The 20,917-nt window shown below is 44.4% G+C and overlaps 1 protein-coding gene across 1 annotated transcript; it reads left to right on the top strand.

Annotated features, from left to right (window-relative positions):
* Positions 1-879: 879 nt before the first annotated feature.
* Positions 880-20,647, top strand: G6pd (glucose-6-phosphate dehydrogenase). Its single transcript, XM_032889611.1, is given in 14 exon segments — positions 880-922; positions 1,589-1,719; positions 14,937-14,974; positions 15,084-15,192; positions 16,007-16,224; positions 17,687-17,764; positions 17,766-17,843; positions 18,069-18,194; positions 18,500-18,593; positions 18,716-18,902; positions 19,138-19,373; positions 19,477-19,553; positions 19,646-19,738; positions 19,839-20,647. Coding segments are annotated over 13 exon segments (1,548 nt in total). The 5' UTR covers positions 880-922; positions 1,589-1,596; the 3' UTR covers positions 19,930-20,647.
* Positions 20,648-20,917: the final 270 nt, after the last annotated feature.

Genomic DNA, 20,917 nt, shown 5'->3' with positions numbered 1-20,917 from the left:
TGTCGTAAGTGTGAGATCCGGAAGTAAAACACAGGCTCAAAGGCATTAATACTAGAGTTAAAACTCCAGGGTGCCACACTCTGCTCAAAGTCTTAGACGCCGCCAGCCTGCGTTGTGTAGAACAGCAGAATGCTCCTTGCTGATAAACATCCAACTCTTTTTTTTTTTTTTTTTTGTTCAGGGCTGGGGACCGGAACCAGGACTGCGCGCTTCCCTGGGCAAGCGCTCTACCACCTGGCCAAATCCCCAACCCCTAACATCGCTCTTATACACACAATTTTTTTTTTTTTGGACAGGGTCCTACGTAGACCAGACTAGCCTCGAACTCAGAGATCCACCTGCCTTTTTTCCGTCTACTGGGATTAAAGCAGTGAGTCACCATGTCCACACTCGCTCTCACCCCATTTTCAAGGCATCGCATCCTCACTAAAACACCCCTGGCTCTCTGCTGCCAGGCCCCTACCAAGTTAAAAGTCTAGAGGAAGCTGCGAAACTTGGGCCCCAGAAGCCAAACTAGCCACTCAGGAAGGCGTGGCTACGCTGCTAACGGAAGTGGGGTCATCCGGGAAGGTGCAGGGCCTTGGGGGCCCAGCGGAAAGCTAGACCATACATTATGGCTGGGGAGACTAAGGGAACACAGGAGAGCTGAGTGGAGTGCAAGCAAGACATCGCGATCGCGGGGCAGGGGCATCAGGAACGGCCAAAGGGCGGAGTTCGCCGGGATTGCGCGCGCATTTATCTCTACTCTTCTCCCCCCCGCTGTTAGAGGTAAGGCTCCTCCCGCTGCCCCTCTCCTGAGGGCAGGTCAGCTCGGTCAAGCTTTTACGCCCTCTTGCGTTAAATGGGCCAGCAAGCTTATAGCCCCAAAACGGAGCTGTACTCCAGATCTGTGAACGTGTTTGGCAGCGGCAACTAAATTCAGGTAAAGGGGTGGTCTGATGTCACATCGGTGGAGGGACATGCTGCCCGCTTGTATGCCGCGTGTTCCTTTGATGCGCTGCTAATCTACTAGGGAACCTTAGCATCCCGCTTTCTCCACCACTTTTCTCTGCACTGGGCCCAAGACTAGACCTTTACAAGAGGAGGTACGTTCGGAATCTCCCTAACTGGAGCCAGAAGAGAGCCGGAGCTGAACTCCATCATCTACACAATCAAACCTGCTCAGTTCATTGTGGAGTTTCTGGCAGACACCAGAGTATGATGGTCCCATATAGAGTGTGATGCCCCGACTGTATTATATCTAGCTGCACAGAGTGGATGCCTTAGGTGAATTCTATTAATGCTTTAGTACTTTCGTAATGTACAGCCCCTAGTGAAGGCAATATAGGAGGTTATGATTGGATCCCAGAGGCAGCAGTTTCTGAGTCTCCGAATACACAGGCGCGCGCACGCCGCGCGCGCGCGTACACACACACACACACACACACACACACACACACACACACACACACACACACACACAGCATTCCCAGCCAGTAGTTTTAGTAATCGTCACCGGTCTGGTGAGAACTCAAAGGACCCTTGAACGAGGCTAAGTTGTTAATGCTCTTCCATTCTCCTGCCTATCAATGAGCCTTTCTTCCACCAGAAAACATCATGGCAGAGCAGGTGGCTTTGAGCCGGACCCAGGTGTGTGGGATCCTGAGGGAAGAGTTGTACCAGGGTGATGCCTTCCACCAAGCTGATACACATATATTTATCATCATGGGTGCAGATGAAGTCTCCTTTATGCCCAGGTCTAAAAATGCAAGGCACTTCTCTCTATATATATATCTCAACTTCCCAGCTGAGGAACTGCTGAGGGACCCCCAGTTCTACTGGGTGGGAACTCCTGACCTATATTCTCACGCCTGTGTGTCCTGATCATCACAGCAGTACCCGATATACATGTACTTGTGTCACATTTCAGACATCCGTGCTCAGCATTGAATGTAGACCAGATTTGGATGGTCCAGGTTCTGAAGCACCACCCAGTTGGACTTCTTCCTCCTGGATGGAAAAAACTGAAGTGCAATCAAGGAAAAATCTGATTTTAATGAATCTGTAATTTGATGAATATTACAGTTAATTTCAGTAGAAGGATCTGCGGTACTACCTCTCCCTCTTTCTACTGCATGAAATTCTCTGGGGGCAAACACCTCCTCTTTGCCACATCTTCCAAAGCCTACTACAAAATTCTGTTCATTCCACGTAGTCCCAGTTGTCCAACTGGAACAACTACCATTGTGCTCTGTTAGGAAAAAATGAAGAACAGAAGCAGTCAGGGATGTTGTGTTGATGGTACATAGTGAGACTGGAGCAGGTGGGGCTTAGTAAAGTCATGGGCTCAGACCAAATCACCCTTTTATGTGCTATGTGGCAGCAGGGCATGTTCAGTGACCAGTGTTCAATGGCAAAGGTAAACTCAATTGCTTGCTTTTAACCCTGGAATCAGCTCACTGTCGTGTGACCATCTTCACTATTAACTTATTGTGTAATCTTGGGCAAGAACTTCATCAGAGCTAGTGTGTTCTTGAAAGGGTAGCCACTGACTCAGCACCTTCCCCTAATTCCTCAGTACTGGAAGACTCTGTGGGGTTTGTTCATTCCAGAGCATTGCCATATTACCAAAACACCTACAGCTGTCCCTCACTGGTAGGCACTAACCTTATATGCCATGAGACCTAGATTGGTTGCAACTACCAAAACTGGAGATGAACATGCCCAACGTTTGCCAAACTTGTTTGTTGTCAGCCTTATATTTCTGAGCAAAAATGGGAGTGGGAGAACTTAGAAAAGGAATGCAGAAACAAGCTGAGGAGAAGGGCTATGCCACTGAAAGAGAAAGGGAAGGACAAACCAAAGCACTGTCCCCTGAGTCCCTGTAACTCTAAGACCCAAGAGAGGTACTTAGTTGGAACACACAGTACAGCAGCCCTACCCTCAGCCCTGGCTCCAACCTACTCCCCTTAAAGGAGCTATGCATGTATCTGCCATAAACCTTAGCATGTAGGACTCTGCCTTCAATCTAAAGGTTCAAGTGGAAGAGAAATTAACTGAAGATTATTTCCCCTGCCCCACCCATGCTTTCATAAGCATGCAGCAACAATAATCCAGTCAGGAAAGATAATTCATCTTTGCTGGACCTGAACTCTTAGACATCTCATTGATAGCTTATTGTGTGACCTGGAACAAATGTCTATATTTTTCTGAACCCTGGTGGTTTTCATCTAACAAATAAGAACCAGGCAGTTTCTCTGGCTTTATCCTAGGTTAATTATGTTAGTTCTAGCCTCAAGTTGAGCAACTTCCTTTCACTGCAATCAGTATGGTTCCCCTTTGCTCTTCTCTGCTCTGGGAGTAAGAACCCTGGCTTCCAGAGTAGAAATGTGAAGTACTAGTTCCAGCAAAAGGGAGTGGGGAAAAAAAGAGAGATTTTTCTAAAGACCATCATTGTTTCTTTCTGTTCCTCTCAGAGGTCCTGAGACAGACAGACCCTGTGCTTAGATAGCCCCTAGAGTAGCTCCTGTCAGACACTACACTAAATGCAGGAGGCAGGCAAGCTGCTAGTTGATCTAGGACACCTGAAAGTCCTCCATTCATTAAATATTACAATCAAGTGTCTCCCAATCCACAATAGCCTCAGTTGCTATCCTCCTTGTGGGGACAGTGTACTTTGGAGAGCTGCACGTAACAGAAGTCACAAATGGGCTCTTGTGTACTAAGGCCCCTGCAACACACAGGTCCCATGAGGACCTAAAGAGCAAAGCAAATTGAGGATAAGGGCAACTGCCCTCTAAGTTAGGAAAAAAGCTCAACATGACCTAGAAAGTAGGAAGCTAGCAGCTGGCAGGCCCCAAACCTAGGAAACTGGAACAAACTAGGGCAAGTTGATCCCAAGTAGCCATCCTCTGCCTCTTCTTCCTCCCCAGGTCCTTATCCAGTCCTTACTCATGTACTCAGCTTCCTTCATGGGGACATTCTTAGTCTGCCTCTCTGTAGCCATTTCCTCTTCCCAGGACTCCCACCCCAACAAGAAAGGGAACAGAAATCCTTACTTTCCCTCTCCAAAAATCCCTGTCTTTATGGACTATTGCAGGGAAGGAACTGACCCTAAAAGGGCATCTCCCCCAGCCAATAGGACCTTGGTAAGGGTAGAGAGTAGCTCTCCTATGCAGAAGAAAAGGAGTAGGTCTTAGGTCCACATGGGCAGATGGGCTCCTTTCTGGGCCCATCTCTCTGACAGTTTCCCTACCTGGCTTATGTGACACCCATAGACTCAGTGAGCACTCAAGGTCCATCCTGCTAACAGGCCTGTGTGAGGAGTGACCTGGTAGTCCCAGCCTATCCCTCTTGGGTCATTTCAGAGCTGACTTCCCCCTTGGGTTGGTAAGATTCTTGCTGTGTCATGATGACCTTGGCATTCTCCCAAAAGCCTGTGATTCATGGAGCCCCAGGGTGTAAGAAGGAGGCCTTTTGTTAGACTTTTAGCCCAGACCTACCTCATATTTTCCTATGTCTCATTCAGTGGCTGGAAAACAGCTGATCCTCACAGTCTAGAACTCTATCTTGGGAAGCTAGGTGGGTCCCTCATCCCCAACAACCCTTGGGAACTGCAAGGCCTCCTCTCAAATTTCTCACTCCCCAAACCAAAGGCTGGGTATGATTTGACTTTAAAAACCAAGAGCCCAAACCTCAGCTAACCATAGACCAATTGGTACTCAGATCTCTTTGCCCTTATCTGGCCAGATATCTGTGGCTAGAGATCTTAATCATGTCTTAATTCTCCTAAGTCACCACATGTCCTTAGGTAGATCCTTCCCCTGCCATGGTACTTGGGCAATGTGAGGGGGTGGCAAAGATGAGAGACTTCCAGCTACCTCTCTAATTGCCCCCACTCCCACACATAGTAAGTTTAGATTTTAGTTCTCATGTTCCTTACTTCAGAAGAGTTCAGTGAGAGTCATGAAGCCAACAGGAAAGACAGGGTCAGCCCCATACCTGAGAAGAATGGCTACCTCCCACCCCCACTGTCCTTAGTCCTACCTCACCTTTCTTGGGTGACTTGAAGCCAGGCAGACTGTCAGTTGCAGGGGCTGAGCTAAAACAAGGAGAGCAGGTTCTATGTCTTGTTAATCTCAAAGAGAACAAGAACAAACAGCTCTGGGTGTGGGGCAACTATGACTCAGCAGACCAGTCCCCTGCCACCAATACATTGGCTGGAGTCTGTACTGATTCCTCCCAGTTAGTTGGAATTTGATCATAAGCAAACACTGCATGCTTAGAGAAGTCTACAAGCCAGGGTTCTCGTTGTTTCTTTCAGTGTCTAGTTCCCAGCATGCCAGCCCTTTCCAGAGTATGTGAGGCTAGGATAAAGCCCTCTGAACATGAGCAGTAACCCAACCCCACTGATGGAAGACGCCAGAGGCAGGCATTGAGGGTACTATGAGGAACTAAGAACCATTCTGAGGGGAGATCCAGGCCCAGAATTGGACCGATTTGTCTGAGCTGAGCTTTGTGGAACCTATAAGGGCAACCATCTTGCACAACAGGGTAAAAGCTTTGCCCAGCAGAGTGACTTAGGGGACAGTAATTAGGCCACTCTTCTGGCCGTGCTAGGTATCACATGAGGGAGTGACAGATGAGGAGGCTCCAGAGCAATAGAAGCCCAGCTGGCAACAAGTCTTAGACATTTTCCTAAAGATAGTCATAGCATTGAGGTGGTCATTGGGCTCAGGCTCCCAGAAGTTCATATAGAAGGTGGCAGTTAACATAGGAACCCACTTGTCAGTGCTCAGGATTTTAATTCTGAGCAGTTGACAGACATGGGCACTGACTAGAGGGAATTGCTCACTCATGCCAACACAGGATATGAGAGTTTGTCAACAGCCCTCTATAGAAGTTTTGGGAACCGAATAGAACCTAGAAATGGCATGCACACAATTGCTTCCATTGACCCTCAGCAAACCCCTGAAGAAAAACATTTAGGCCATGGGAATCCCTAAGTGCATATAACCATTCTTATCCAGAACTGCCATTTCCCATAGAAATGGGTTCATCAATGCAGCTGTATGGTTCACTCTCTTTTGTTTGTTATTTTGTTACTGGGGATATACAATGAGGCTTCCTGCACGCTAAGCAAGTCTACTACTCAGCCTTAGCCTCCTCTGAGCTTCTGCCCCCATTTTTTTTGAGATGATCTCACTACGTTTGCCAGACTGACCTTGAATTTTGTTATTCTCCTGTCTCAGCCTCCCAAGTACTGAAATTACAGGTATATACTAGTATATCTGGCTTAGTAATTTTTGAAGTTTGTATCTCAGATGGTATTACCACTTCAGTGTTTTGATTTTGTTTTATTTATTTTATGTATATAGGTATTTTGCCTGCATGTATGTCTGCACCACTTGCATGCCTAGTGCTTTCAGAGGTCAGATGCCCTGGAACTGGAGTTACATACAGATGGTTATGAGCCACCATATGAATGCTGGAAATCAAACCAGGGTCCTCTGAAAGAATAGCTAGTGTTCTTAAACACCAAGCAGCCTCCCCAGCACCACCTCTTCATTTTAAAGAGCTAGTCAGCTTGGTCTATGTAGTTAGCTTGGGCTATGTTGTGATAACAGGAAGTTTTGCCTATTGAATATTGTGCTAAAGGGAACAGCAGTTCACTCTCTGGGGGTCCCTGATCCATAGAGCCCATCATCTTTCCAGGTCATGGTGAGTCTGCATTCTGCATAGCTTGTTTAAATTTTGCAAAGTTCATGCCACCCAGACCCACTCCATCTGAAAACTCATCCCAAACACCTGAGAAATTAGTGCCAAAATACCTCGTTAGATAAAATGGTGTTTTGAGTTTAGTTAAATATACCTGTAGTAAAAGTTTCAGCAAATTACTTTTGTATAAATATTCAGATCCTTAAAACCAGAGTTGGTTTTTCTGTAGAGAGTTAGGGTATAGATGGAACCAGTGCCTGACTCCTGTTCCATTTGCTCACCTCTCCCCATGAAGTAGTAGTATCCTGTGTAGCACAGTTTCACAGCTATCCCACATTCCTAATAATAGGGTTTGAGATGAGAGGGCAAATGCCCTACTATATAATTCAAAAGCTTGGTAGCCATTTCTGCCCCTCCTTCTTGTACCTGGTCTGGCAGGGTACAAAATGAAAGCATGTTGGGCTGTTGCTGATTACTGGGAGACTGAACTGAGTATGCACATTAGCTTGGAAATGAGCATCATGAATTTATTTCTAGGTTCTTTATAATATTTACTTTTGTAAATGGTATTGTTTTAAATTGCTTATTTTTCCAACTCATTGATGTTAGTAAATAAAAGCAGTTAACTTGTATCTATTAATATTAACAGTGATATTTTGGGGGTGTTGTTTGGTTTGTTCATTAGTTTTGCAGTGTTATGCATCAAACCCATTGCCTAACACTTGATCACTGACTGAACTACATCCTTAGCCCCAAATATTTATAATTCTTATTAGAATATTTCATCAAAAAGTAACACAGATCTTAAAGGCACAACTGGACAGCTTTTTACAAACTTTGGCACACCCTTGTAAATTTCTCCCACATTAAGAAAGGGGCTTGAAAGATGATTCTTTGGTTAAGAGCATTTGCTACTTTTGCTCAAACCCAAGTTTGGTTCCTTGTAACTCCCAATCCAGGGGATCAGTGCCTTTTCTGCCTTCTATAGGTAACTGTACTAATGTGCGCAGACACCCCCCACACACATACACATAATTAAAAATAAAATAATTACTTAAATAAAAAGAAGAAACAGTATTATCATCTGAAGTCTTAGCACTGCAGAGGCTGAAGCAGTAAATTCACTTCAGGAAAGACATTCAAGACTAGCCGGCCTAAGCAACATAACAGAAACCCTGGATTAAAACAATGTAAAACATTGTGGTACATTCCTCCTGTAATTCTAGAAAGGTGGAAGAAAAGGGGTTAGTTCAGAGCCAACCTTGACTACATAATGAGTTTGATACTAGTCTAGGATACAGGAAACCCAGTCTCAAATTATTTACGTAACTAAAGCCAGGTATACTGGTACACACTTGTAATCACAGCACTTAGGAGGCTGGGGCAAAAGGATTACCTTGAGTTTAAGGCCAGTCTGAGCTACATAGCAAATTCAAATCTAGTTAGAATTACATAGCAAGACCCTGTCTCAAAGATACAGCAAAAAAGAAAATATGTACACAAAAAGTCCCCCATTTTGCAGCCATTGTTTCCCTAGGAGTAATGTCAAACTTCCTCTCCGCCCCCTCCTCAATTATTTCACCCTCTTTTCTTGGTACATGTTGTAATGCATAAATGGTAGCTATTTGATGGCCTAATCTAGGACATTTCTGTCTTCCCACAAAATTCCTGGGTACCCCGGCTAGCAACCTCCCCAGGCAACCACTGATCTGAGTCCTGTCATAATAGTCTAATATTGCTCATTCTGAGACTCTTAAGTGAATTCATGAATATATAGTCTCTTATGTCTAGCTCCTATGGTTTATCATAATATATTTAAGGTTTGCCAACAAAGAATGGTAGCTCATTCCTGAGTAGCTGAATACAGATATACAGTTTGTCCATCTGCATGCTGGTTTATTTGGGAATTTCTGGGCTATTTTAAATTAAAACTGCCATGAGCATTCATGCACAGATCTTTAGGCAGCTGGCTCCCTGCTTTTATTTCTCTGGAGTAACATCTAAAAGAGGAATGGCAGATCATAAGATATGTATAGGTACTTCATTTGATAAAAGGCTGCCAGGCTGTTTTAGATTTAATCATTGCATGTTTCTACACATAGTCTATGAGTTTCACACCAACACTAGGTCTGGCTTTGGCTTTGGCTTTTTGTGGGAAGGGAGTTCTATTTGACACAGGTAGCTCAGGTTAGCCTGGAACATACTATGTTGCCCAGACTAGCCTTTTACTCATGGAGTTCCTCTTCTCTCAGCCTCCCAAGTGATTGAATTACATGTACCAACATGCCCAACTATCATCATTTGGATTACAGCCATTCTAATGAGTCTGAAGTGGTATCTTGTTCAAGTTGCATTTTCTGACACCTGATGATTATTTCCCATGTATTTTATGGCCATTCATCTCCATTCTGGTGAAACATCTGGCCAAACCTTTTACCCAATTTAGTTAGATTGTTTTTCAGTGTGTCATAGGAGCTACTTAGATATTCTGAATACAGATAAGTTTAGTAAATGCTATTTCTAAGGCTGAAACTTGTGTTTTTTGGTGCTAGGGATTATACTCTGGGCCCTGCACATGCAAAGCACATACCAGACTTGCCTGTTTTCCTTCATTTCTTTTGTTTCATAATACTGGATATTGAACTAGTCACATGCATGCCCTTCATATTTTCATATCTCTCTTTCCTCTCCTAACCCACCTACCCCCTGCAGGCCTTGAACTCACTATGTATCGAAGGATAACCCTGAAGTCCTTATCATCCTGCCTCTACTGGAATGCTATAATTACAGGCTGCAGTACAACACTGGCTTATGATTATTACTTTATATCCTAAAAGAATCTCTATCTACTCCTATCACTTTTTTTAATCTAGCAACTTGGCCAAACTCTCATTAATTCTAACAGTTAGTCTGTAGGTTGATTTGAGGTATTTTTTAATAAACAACCTGTCATCTAATAATGACAGGTTTTTGTCCTCTTTTCCAAACCTTATACCACTTTCATTTTCTTGTCTGATGATACTATCAAGGGCTTTTAGTTTCAGACTGACTAAAGAGACAATAGCAAGCATTTAGAACTTTCTCATAGACACCCAGATATGTGTCTGTGATCATGTTTGCAGAGAGATTTAACTGAAGAGAGACTTACCATAAATGTTCATGGCACACCCTATTGGTTGGTGTCCCTGACTGAACAAAAGGAAATGGGAGAAAGCTGAATATTCATATTTATCTCTCTGCTTCCTGACTGTAAACACAGACCTCACATCCCGATCACTGTGCTCTCCCTGACATGGCAAACTCTACCATCAAACTGTGAACCGGGATAAACCTTCACCCCACAGTTTCTTTCTGCCAGGTATTTTTTTCATAGAAACAAGAAAAGTATACAATACCCCATTTTGAATGGTGTTTCTAGGGTGTTTGATAGATGTCCCAAGTCAAATTAAAGAGATTTCATTTCCTTTTTTTTTCTTTTTTTCCTTTTTTTTCCTTTTTTTTCTTTTTCCCCTTTTTTTCATTTCCTTTTTGATTAAAAAAAATAAATAGAATTTTTTCTAAAACCTTTATCTGTATTTGTTGAATTTAACAAAGTTGATATATTTTAAAAATTAATACACAGGGGCTGGAGAGATGGCTCAGTGGTTAAGAGCACCAACTGCTCTTCTAGAGGTCCTGAGTTCAAATCCCAGCAACCACATGGTGGCTCACAACCATCTGTAATGGAATCCGATGTCCTCTTCTGGTGTGTCAGAAGACAGCTACAGTGTACTCATATACAAAATAAATAAATAAATCTTTAAAAAAATTAATACACAGAAAGAAAGATTTCTCAGCCTGTTGTAATTGCAGCTACTTATGAGTCTGGGGTAGACATTCAAAGCTAATGGGAACTACAAAGTAACTTCCAGGCCAACCTGAGTAAGTTTTTGAGACTCTGTCTCAAAAGATATTTTAGACAGGCATGATGGTGCATGCTTTTAAAATCAGGAAGTAGAGACAGGTGGATTTCTGTGAATTTGAGGCCAGCCTGTTCTTCGTAGCAAGTTCCAGGTCAGCCAGGGATAAGATCTGGGACTGTCCTAGTTAGAGTTTCTATTGCTGTGATGAAACACCATGACCAAAAGCAAGTTGAGGAGGAAAGTGTTTATTTGGCTTACACTTCCATATCATAGACCATCACTGAAGGAAGTTAGGAAATGAACCTGGAGGCAGGAACTGATACAGTGGCCGTAGAGGGATACTTCTTAGTGGCTTGTTACTCATGGCTTGTTCAGCCTGTTTTCTTTTTTTCTTTTTTTTTTTTGGGGGTTCTTTTTTTTCAGAGCTGGGGACCGAACCCAGGGCCTTGCGCTTCCTAGGCAAGCGCTCTACCACTGAGCTAAATCCCCAACCCCCTGTTTTCTTATAGAACCCAGGACCATCAGCCCAGGATTGGCACCACCCACAATGAGCTAGGCCCTCCTACATCAATCACTTAAAAATGTCCCACAGGCTTGCATACAGGCTGATCTTATGAGAGTATTTTCTCAATTGAGGCTCCCGGCTCCCTCCTTTCTGATTACTCTAGCTTGTATCAAGTTAACACAAAACTAGCCAGGACAAGAACTATATATAGTTCAGTAGTTGAGTACTTGTCTAATATGCTTGAGCTCCTGAGTTCAATCTCCAGCACCACATACACACACAATGGTTTTTCAGAATTTTTTATTTAATTTCTTTGAAGGTGGGTATTGGTTTTTTTTTTTTGTTTGTTTGTTTTTAGATGTGGTTTCATTGTGTAGCCCTGGCTGTCCTGGAACTCACTCTGTAGACTAGGCTGGCTTCAAACTCAGTGATCCGCCTGCCTCTGCCTTCCGAGCGAGTACTGGGATTAAAGGCATGTACCACCACTACCTGACTTATTTAAGATTTATGTTTTTTATTTATGTGTCTGTCTGTCTGTCCACCAGACAGTCAGCCACAAGTGTATGGATACTCACAAAGGCCAGAAGATGTCCTTAAATTCCCTGGAACTAAAGTTATAAGGAGTTGTGAGCTGCCTGATAGGGTGCTGAAAACCAAACTTGGATCTCTGGACAAAATCAGCAAGTGCTCTTAATAATATTGGATATCTCTTCAGTCGCTTTTTTCAGTTTTTAATGTGATTTTCAGTGGTTGATTTTGTCGTTGCTTTTGAGAGATTTCTCACCATGTAGCCTAAGATGGCCTTAAACTCATTATCCTCCTGCCTTAGTATCATAAGTACTGAGATTGTAGGCATGGAATTCTGTGTCTCAGCCGGGCTGTGGTGGCACACGACCTTATTCCCAGCACTCAGGAAGCAGAAGCAGGCATGTATCTGTAGGTTCGAGCTCAGCCTGGTCTACAGGATGAATTCCAAGACAGCCAGGGCTATACAGAGAAACTCTTATCTTGTAAAACAAACAAACAAACAAACAAACAAAATTCTGTCATTCTAACTTGTAGGGTTGTATTAGGTTGGTTGTTGTTTTGGATTTTGTTGGTGGTGGTAGTGTTTGAAATAGGGAAAGGGTCTTATGGTGTATACCTCAGGCTGGCTTTGAAGTCCAGATCCTCCTGCTCCAACTACCCAAATACTTGGGTTATAGACCTGTGCCCAGCTTTTCTTTCTTTTTTTTCCCCATCTTTATTAACTTGAGTATTTCTTATTTACATTTCTATTGTTATTCCCCCAGTTTCCAGGGCCAACATCCCCCTAACCCCTCCCACTCACCTTCTATGTAGGTGTTCCCCTCCCCATCCTCCCCCCATTACCGCCCTCCCCCAACAATCACGTTCACTAGGGGTTCGGTCTTAGCAGAACCAAAGGCTTCCCCTTCCACTGGTGCTCTTACTAAGCTATTCATTGCTACCTATGAGGTTGGAGCCCAGGGTCAGTCCACATATAGTCTTTGGGTAGTGGCTTAGTCCCTGGAAGCTCTGGTTGGTTGGCATTGTTGTTCATATGGGGTCTTAAGCCCCTTCAAGCTCTTCCAGTCCTTTCTCTGATTCCTTCAACGGGGGTCCTGTTCTCAGTTCAGTGGATTGCTGCTGGCATTCGCCTATGTATTTGCTGTATTCTGGGTGTGTCTCTCAAGAGAGATCTACATCCAGTTCCTGTCGGCCTGCACTTCTTTGCTTCATCCATCTTATCTAATTGGGTGGCTGTATATATATATGGGCCACATGTGGGGCAGGCTCTGAATGGGTGTTCCTTCTGCCTCTGTTCTAAACTTTGCCTCCCTATTCCCTCCCAAGGGTATTCTTGTTCCCCTTTTAAAGAAGGAGTGAAGTGTTCGCATTTTGGTCACCCTTCTTGAGTTTCATGTGTTCTGTGCATATAGGGTAATTCAAGCATTTGGGCTAATAGCCACTTATCAATGAGTGCATACCATGTGTGTTTTTCTGTGATTGGGTTACCTCACTCAGGATGATATTTTCCAGTTCCATCCATTTGCCTATGAATTTCATAAAGTCATTGTTTTTGATAGCTGAGTAATATTCCTTTGTGTAGATGTACCACATTTTCTGTATCCATTCCTCTGTTGAAGGGCATCTGGGTTCTTTCCAGCTTCTGGCTATTATAAATAAGGCTGCTATGAACATAGCTATGAACATGTGTCTTTGTTATATGTTGGGGCATCTTTTGGGTATATGCCCAAGAGAGGTATAGCTGGGTCCTCCAGCTTTTCTTTCTTGTTTTGTTTGTTTACGTTTGTTGTTTGGGGAAGTTGGTTTTATTTTAGCTTGTTTTCTTAATAGTTCTTAATTTATTCTTTGAGAATTTCATACATGTATACAATGCATGTAAAGTATATTCACCCTCCATTTTTGGGTCCTCCAGCTTTTCTTTCTTGTTTTGTTTGTTTACGTTTGTTGTTTGGGGAAGTTGGTTTTATTTTAGCTTGTTTTCTTAATAGTTCTTAATTTATTCTTTGAGAATTTCATACATGTATACAATGCATGTAAAGTATATTCACCCTCCATTTTCCCTCTTAACCTCTCTGGACCCCTTCTCCCTCACCTCCCAATTTTTTTTTTTTTTTAAAGATTTATTTATTTATTATAGATGAGTACACTGTAGCTGTCTTCATACACACCAGAAGAGGGCATCAGATTCCATTACAGATGATTGTGAGCCACCATGTGGTTGCTGGATTTGAACTCAGGACCTCTGGAAGAGGAATCAGTGCTCTTAACCTGAGCCATCTCTCCAGCCCCCATTTTTTCTTTTTTATAACCCATTAAATGCAATTACTGTTTCCTATATGCTCATTAACATGGGACCATCATCCACTCCTTCAGCAACTACCAAGGGGGCATGAAGAAAAAATTATATTCCCTAACATCCATCAGCTTCCAACAAATTTTTACCTAGGGGTAGAAGCTTATGAACTACTCTCTCTCTCTCTCTCTCTCTCTCTCTCTCTCTCTCTCTCTCTCTCTCTCTCTCTCTCTCTCTCCATGCTGGCATATTAACCAACTTGATCTCATGAAAGCAACTACAACTACAGCTACTGTGACTTCATGTGTGCCAAAGCTATTTCATATCCAGAAAACAGCAATTCACAACTCTCTGCCCCCATCTTCCAGCTCTCTTTGGTTAGTTTTCTACTGTTTGCTTGCTTGTTTGTTTTTGTAGTGTTGGGGTGAAAATGAGAACCCTTGCCTACTCCAAAATCACTAAGCATCATCTCCAGCCCAATTTTTCCATTGAATTTTTTCACTGCTACCTTATTTTTTTAATTCTGATTTGGAGGAGGGGATTTTGAAACAGTATCTCCCTATATATTGGGAGGGTATATTACCACCAAATCTGGCCTTTATTACTGAGACAAGACTTTACTCTGCATCATCAAACTTTTCCTGCTGTCATTTTTCTAACTTTCTAAATTGAATGTCCAACTCATTCCCTTCTAGCTCTATTTATGTTAATGTGACTTCTGAGGCCATATCTCACAGGTTTTGTTTTTCTTTTATGTGCTGCTTTTGTCATCCTTAAGCTCTAATGAATTCAATGTCAAGGGTTTTATCTTGAACCCAGCAGAGTCATCTACTCATCTGTATTGATACAAGACTGGTGCAGGCTTAAGTCTCAGAGCTCCTCTGAGATATATGGGGGGCATAGTAGATATATTTTTAGCTGAGTGGTAACCCTAAATGAGGACTCAGATCACCAGCAGTGGGGAATGATCTAGGTCATGTCACCTCCTTCTGACATGTTTCTTCTGCTGCAGGGTGACCTGGCCAAGAAGAAGATTTATCCTACCATCTGGTAGGTAATATCTCTACACTACCCCCCAACCAACCACAAAATACTCTCTACAAGGGATAGGCCTTGGCTTTCCCTACCCAGTCTGAAAACAGCTGTACTGTACCGTCAGGTGGCTGTTCCGGGATGGCCTTCTACCCGAAGACACCTTCATTGTAGGCTATGCCCGCTCACGACTCACAGTGGATGACATCCGCAAACAGAGTGAGCCCTTCTTTAAAGTGAGTATGACATTGGAACCTGGAGCCTTTTTCTGCCCTCTCATCTACCCCACAGCAAGACTAGCTCCAGGTATCTCTTGAGGAGACATGTCCCCATTCCCACCATAAGCAACAGTTCCCTCCCTTCTCATTCGACTTGCTAAGAGGCAGGGCCACCCAAAATACTCAAGCTCTGACACCTCACATCCTTGCTTTCCCTTGCCAACCACACAAAAGCTGTGGCTACTTACTTGTGCCACCTTCTCCCTGACCTCTGAACAAAGACAGAGAAAGAAGATCCCTTCAACCTCATATCTATTTTCCAGTTCCACTCTGGCCCCATCCTGCTGTGCTCTGGTTTCACACTAGGACATGGCAGCAGCTGGATGAAGGAGTCTTCCAAGTACCTCTTTTCCCCAGTAATTGTGCTGTGTTGGCATTTTCTCACCACCTATAATTTGCTGTGATAATTTTGTAGAAACAGCCTTCTTGATCATTTTTTTTTCTCAGGTCAGACTTTCCTAAAATCCAGTTTCTCCTCTAGGTATGAGGGCCCTGAGGGTACGTAAAATGTGCCAGTGATTTGCCCCACCTGCATACAGTATTCCTGCTATATGCCTCAGTCCCCTCCCTGCGGGTACACAAAGTTACCATGATGAAATAAACTCCTGTACTTGTAGAGCAAGGACAGGACTCAAGGGAAGCCCATCTTAGCTGTGGAACAAGAAATTGTTGAGATAGGAGGGACCAGGATAAAGAAATCTTCTACTCCTTTGGGGCAGAACAAGTGTAGACTCTTGAGAAAAGTAGTTGGCATTGGTCTGTGTATCTCCAGGTCACTCCAGAAGAAAGACCCAAGCTGGAGGAGTTCTTTGCCCGTAACTCCTATGTAGCTGGCCAGTATGATGATCCAGCCTCCTACAAGCACCTCAACAGCCACATGAATGCCCTGCACCAGGGGATGCAGGCCAACCGTCTGTTCTACCTGGCCTTGCCCCCCACTGTCTATGAAGCAGTCACCAAGAACATTCAAGAGATCTGCATGAGTCAGACGTAAGGCCTGTCTTTCCCCACTCCTGTCTGTTTGCTCTTGTTTCTACTACTCTAAACAGCCCCCAGGTCAAGCCAGTCTAGGCAAGCTGAAAAGATGAATGCTCCCAGTTTGTTATCCACATGAATTAACATTCTCAAAAAACGGGGGAGGGGGACAAGCTCTAAATACTGGAGTTTTCTAACAACCTTTGCTATTACCACACACACTAGGCAGGTTCTAACTTCCAAGGCTCTCACTACAAAATAGTGGCCCCTTGCAACATTTCCCACCATGACCACAAGATGACAGTGTTGATCCACAGAACAGATGCTCATTATGAGTTTTTTTTTTTTAAACCCCTCCTCTTCTCTGAATCCCTAGCAGACCCACAAGGTGGCAGTGTTGTTTCATAAGAGAGCATTACTATCTGCAAGCCATCTTTCTCTTCCTCTTAAATTTAGAAAACATTAGCGTTCTGTTATGAGTGGCGATGAAAGGAACCTGGTCTTTTAAAATCATTGGAAATCTGAGGAAGGTGACATATATAATTCCAGCATCAGGGAGACTGAAGCAAGAGGATTGCTTGGAGTTCAAAGCTAACCCGTAATATAGAGTGAGACTGTCTCAAACAAAACAAAATTAAGCTGGATATAGTGACACACAGTTGTAATTCCAATACTCAGGAGGCAGGAGAATCATTTTAATGTTGTCAAGGCCAGCCTGGGCTACATACTAAATTCAAAGTCAGTCTGGTCTTCATAGTAAGAACATGTCTCAAAAAGAAAATAAAACCTAATTTAAAAAATAAATAAAATCAATTGAAGTCAGTTGCATTGGGCAATGACTGTAGTCCCTGCTCAAGGATTGAGGCAGGAGTACCCTTTGAACCCAGGAGTTCCAGGACAGTCTGAGAAACATAATAAGACTTCAAGAACATAAAACCAATGAGCGAAGCCAAACATGATGGCATGATACCTGTGACCTGTGACCCCAGTTCTTGGGAGGTAGAAACAGGAGAATCAGGAATTTAAGGTCATTCTTAACTACATAACAAGTTCTGGGCCAACCTTGTACACATGAGACTGTATCTCACACTGACTAAAATAAAACTAGTAAGGAAGCTATGTCCTTGACGTCCCCATCTGCCTTCTTTCCTGTTGGCTACTGGGCCACTTCTGACCCACTGAGGATCTGGCATGGGAGGTGGGGAACAAGGCCGCAAGAATGTGCCAATCATGCTACCCTAGCACCAAGGTGGGAAAATCCCAGAAACTGTTCTAGTCCCCAGCATGTTGTCATGGAGGCTTTTAGATGCTATCTGTGCAGGGTAAAGATCAGTAGCAGCCAGCAGAGCTTCCCTGAGTCACCTGAGAATACAGTGGTTGAAAGCCCTGCTCCCTGGGGTGAGGGTGGGGATGACATAGCCATAGGCCTATTCCTGGGAAAGATTTGAGAAATAACATGATTGGGGGCTCTAAGCAGAGGCTGGAACCGCATCATAGTGGAGAAGCCCTTCGGGAGAGACCTGCAGAGCTCCAATCAACTGTCGAACCACATCTCCTCTGTTTCATGAGGACCAGATCTACCGCATTGACCACTACCTGGGCAAAGAGATGGTCCAGAACCTCATGGTGCTGAGGTGCACGGGGGATGGGGTGGAAAAGGACCAGAACAAGGGTGGCAATGTGAGGAACCCCATCTGCCCTGCTGCCCAAAGTCAAATTCCTCCTAGATGCTGGCCAGGGTACAAAGCTCTAACTTGGCTCAGATATAGCCACTGTACTGTGGAATCCCAAAGGTAGCATCCATTCATGGACCTTCCACAATGTCTCTCATGCTAGCCTCTCCTCTGTACCTCTCACAGATTTGCCAACAGGATCTTTGGACCCATCTGGAATCGAGACAACATTGCTTGTGTGATCCTTACATTTAAAGAGCCCTTTGGTACTGAGGGTCGTGGGGGCTATTTTGATGAATTTGGGATCATCAGGTAAGAACCTATATCTACCCCAACTCAGTTCATTTTCACACTGTAAGGACTAGTGTTTAACTGAGCTGTTGGGTGTAGCCATTGAAGGGTATAACTCTCATCCAGCCAAACCCCAAAGGGAATAGTGTTAGTGTCTACTTCCTTGCTTTAGGATACCAGGAACACTAGGGGTAAGGAAGCAAGGTTTTCCAGCTTGTCACTAGAAAGCTTTGTTTGGTAATTCTAGGGCCCCTAGAACTTAGTTTCCCTTTGTTCCCACCCTAGAAGTGGCACTTAACCAGAGTATCTGCCTCTTCTGCTACTAGGGATGTTATGCAGAACCACCTCCTGCAGATGTTGTGTCTAGTGGCCATGGAAAAGCCTGCCTCTACAGATTCAGATGATGTCCGTGATGAGAAGGTAGGTGGAGGCATGTCCACCAGATCCCCAGCAACCATGCCCCATAACAGGTAGTTCTATGACAAGGCACTGGGCTCATGTCCATTCCCTACACCCTGTTACCTGCATTGGTTTTCTCCCAGGTCAAAGTGTTAAAATGTATCTCAGAGGTGGAAACTGACAACGTGGTCCTTGGCCAGTATGTGGGGAACCCCAGTGGAGAAGGAGAAGCTACCAATGGGTACTTAGATGACCCCACAGTACCCCATGGGTCTACCACTGCTACCTTTGCAGCAGCTGTCCTCTATGTGGAGAATGAACGGTGGGATGGTAGGTGACATTTCTTGGACCCAACAAGGCAGGGTTAAATGTGCCCTCAAAGAGACATTTCTTGGTATGGTCATGGTATGAATACTTGGTATTCAGTGGTAAGGAATGCTGGAGAAGGAGGGCTAGCACAAGTGGGAAAACACACTAGTCATACTTATTCCACATAGATACATTCACACACACACACAGCACAAGACTAGGAAAGCCAGTCCCTGAGGTCATTCCTGCCCTCTAGGAGTACCCTTCATCCTGCGCTGTGGCAAAGCTCTGAATGAGCGCAAAGCTGAAGTGAGACTTCAGTTCCGCGATGTGGCAGGTGACATCTTCCACCAGCAGTGCAAGCGTAATGAGCTGGTCATCCGTGTGCAGCCCAATGAGGCGGTATACACCAAGATGATGACCAAGAAGCCTGGCATGTTCTTCAACCCTGAGGAGTCTGAGCTGGACCTAACCTATGGCAACAGATACAAGGTTCAACAAGGAGGACCATGTGGGCAAGGCCCTAAGGGAGGCAAGGCCCTGGGTGGCTGAGTGCCATAGTATCAGAAACATTCCCCCTTTCCTGACCCTGCAGAATGTGAAGCTCCCTGATGCCTATGAACGCCTCATCCTAGATGTCTTCTGTGGGAGCCAAATGCACTTTGTCCGTAGGTGAGGGACCCCCAGCCTAACACAGTCAGGCAAGAAGGATGCTCCCTCCATTCTTGTGTGCCTCTACTCCATCCTATACTGTATCCCTTCAGTGATGAACTCAGGGAAGCCTGGCGTATCTTCACACCATTGCTGCACAAGATTGATCGAGAGAAGCCCCAGCCTATCCCATATGTCTATGGCAGGTAAGAGAAGGATGGGAGCTGAGAGAGCCAAGCCTAATGAAGCAGGGCAGTGGGAATTACCAGGGACAAAGGACACTCATGTCTTCTTTTTACCTCCCAGCCGCGGTCCCACAGAGGCAGATGAGCTGATGAAGAGAGTGGGCTTCCAGTATGAGGGTACCTACAAGTGGGTGAACCCTCACAAGCTCTGAGCCCTGGAAACTTACACCATCTGCACTCTGCCTCTTCTGGCCACCCTTTCTGCATCTGCCCTTTTCACCATCTAACCCTCTATTAGGACTATTGACCTCAGATTGGAAAGACTTTGGGACCATAGGCCTTAGCTACACATTCTAGTCCCTGGGCTTAGGCCACCATTCTGTCCTATGCTGCTGCCACTGCCACTACCACTAAGCCCAGCTACATTCCTCAAATACCAGGCATTCAAAACGCATTGCAATGCTTTCAAGACCACCACTGTCCCTATCTGAGCCACCCATCTTTCCACAAGACCTGAATCACCTCCTCCCCTCCAACTCCTGCAGAAAGAACGCCTATCAGTCTGTCCCTGGACTCCTTAAGATAGGAGTTAGGAACAATTGGGAGAGCCTTGGGCCTTGGAGGGACAATGACCAAACCACAGTTCCCTGAGACTGTGGGCAAGTTCCTCAAAACTTAAAGTGATGAAGGACACCCATTTGAGAGGACCTGCCCATAGCCACACTAGCCTTAGTGCTACTTGACATTCCTCCTCACCAGCTGGAAGAACACTCATGCTGCCTAGCGATATTTTGGGGGCCATAGATATCTCCTAAACAATTCCATAGTCCATAGTCAATCTCATCCAACCCATGGGCAGCCTCCTTACCAAAGGAAGGTAAGAGCAGCAGCTAGAATTTTCCTACCCCAACCCTGCCATTAAATCCTCAAAAAAGTGTACCTGTCTCCTTGTCATTTTTCTCCCTGTATCCAGGATCATGAAGTAGAAACCTATTATTTTCCTACTTCCCGTATTTATTAGTTAGGGTTCTATAAAGGAACAGAACTGATAAAACATATATACTAAAGTTGCTTACAAGCTACGGTCCAAGTAGTCTAACAATGGCTATTTCCTGACAGAAAGGCCAAGTTGTTCATTCTGTGAGATTGCTTATCTTAGTATCCCCAATCTCGTACTAGAGTCCCAGAGAGCTGCCAGTT

The sequence above is a fragment of the Rattus rattus genome, chromosome X, assembly GCF_011064425.1.
Source record: "Rattus rattus isolate New Zealand chromosome X, Rrattus_CSIRO_v1, whole genome shotgun sequence".
NCBI lineage: Eukaryota > Metazoa > Chordata > Mammalia > Rodentia > Muridae > Rattus > Rattus rattus.
Note: the sequence above shows the minus strand (reverse complement) of the source record. Positions and strands in the feature narration are given on the sequence as shown.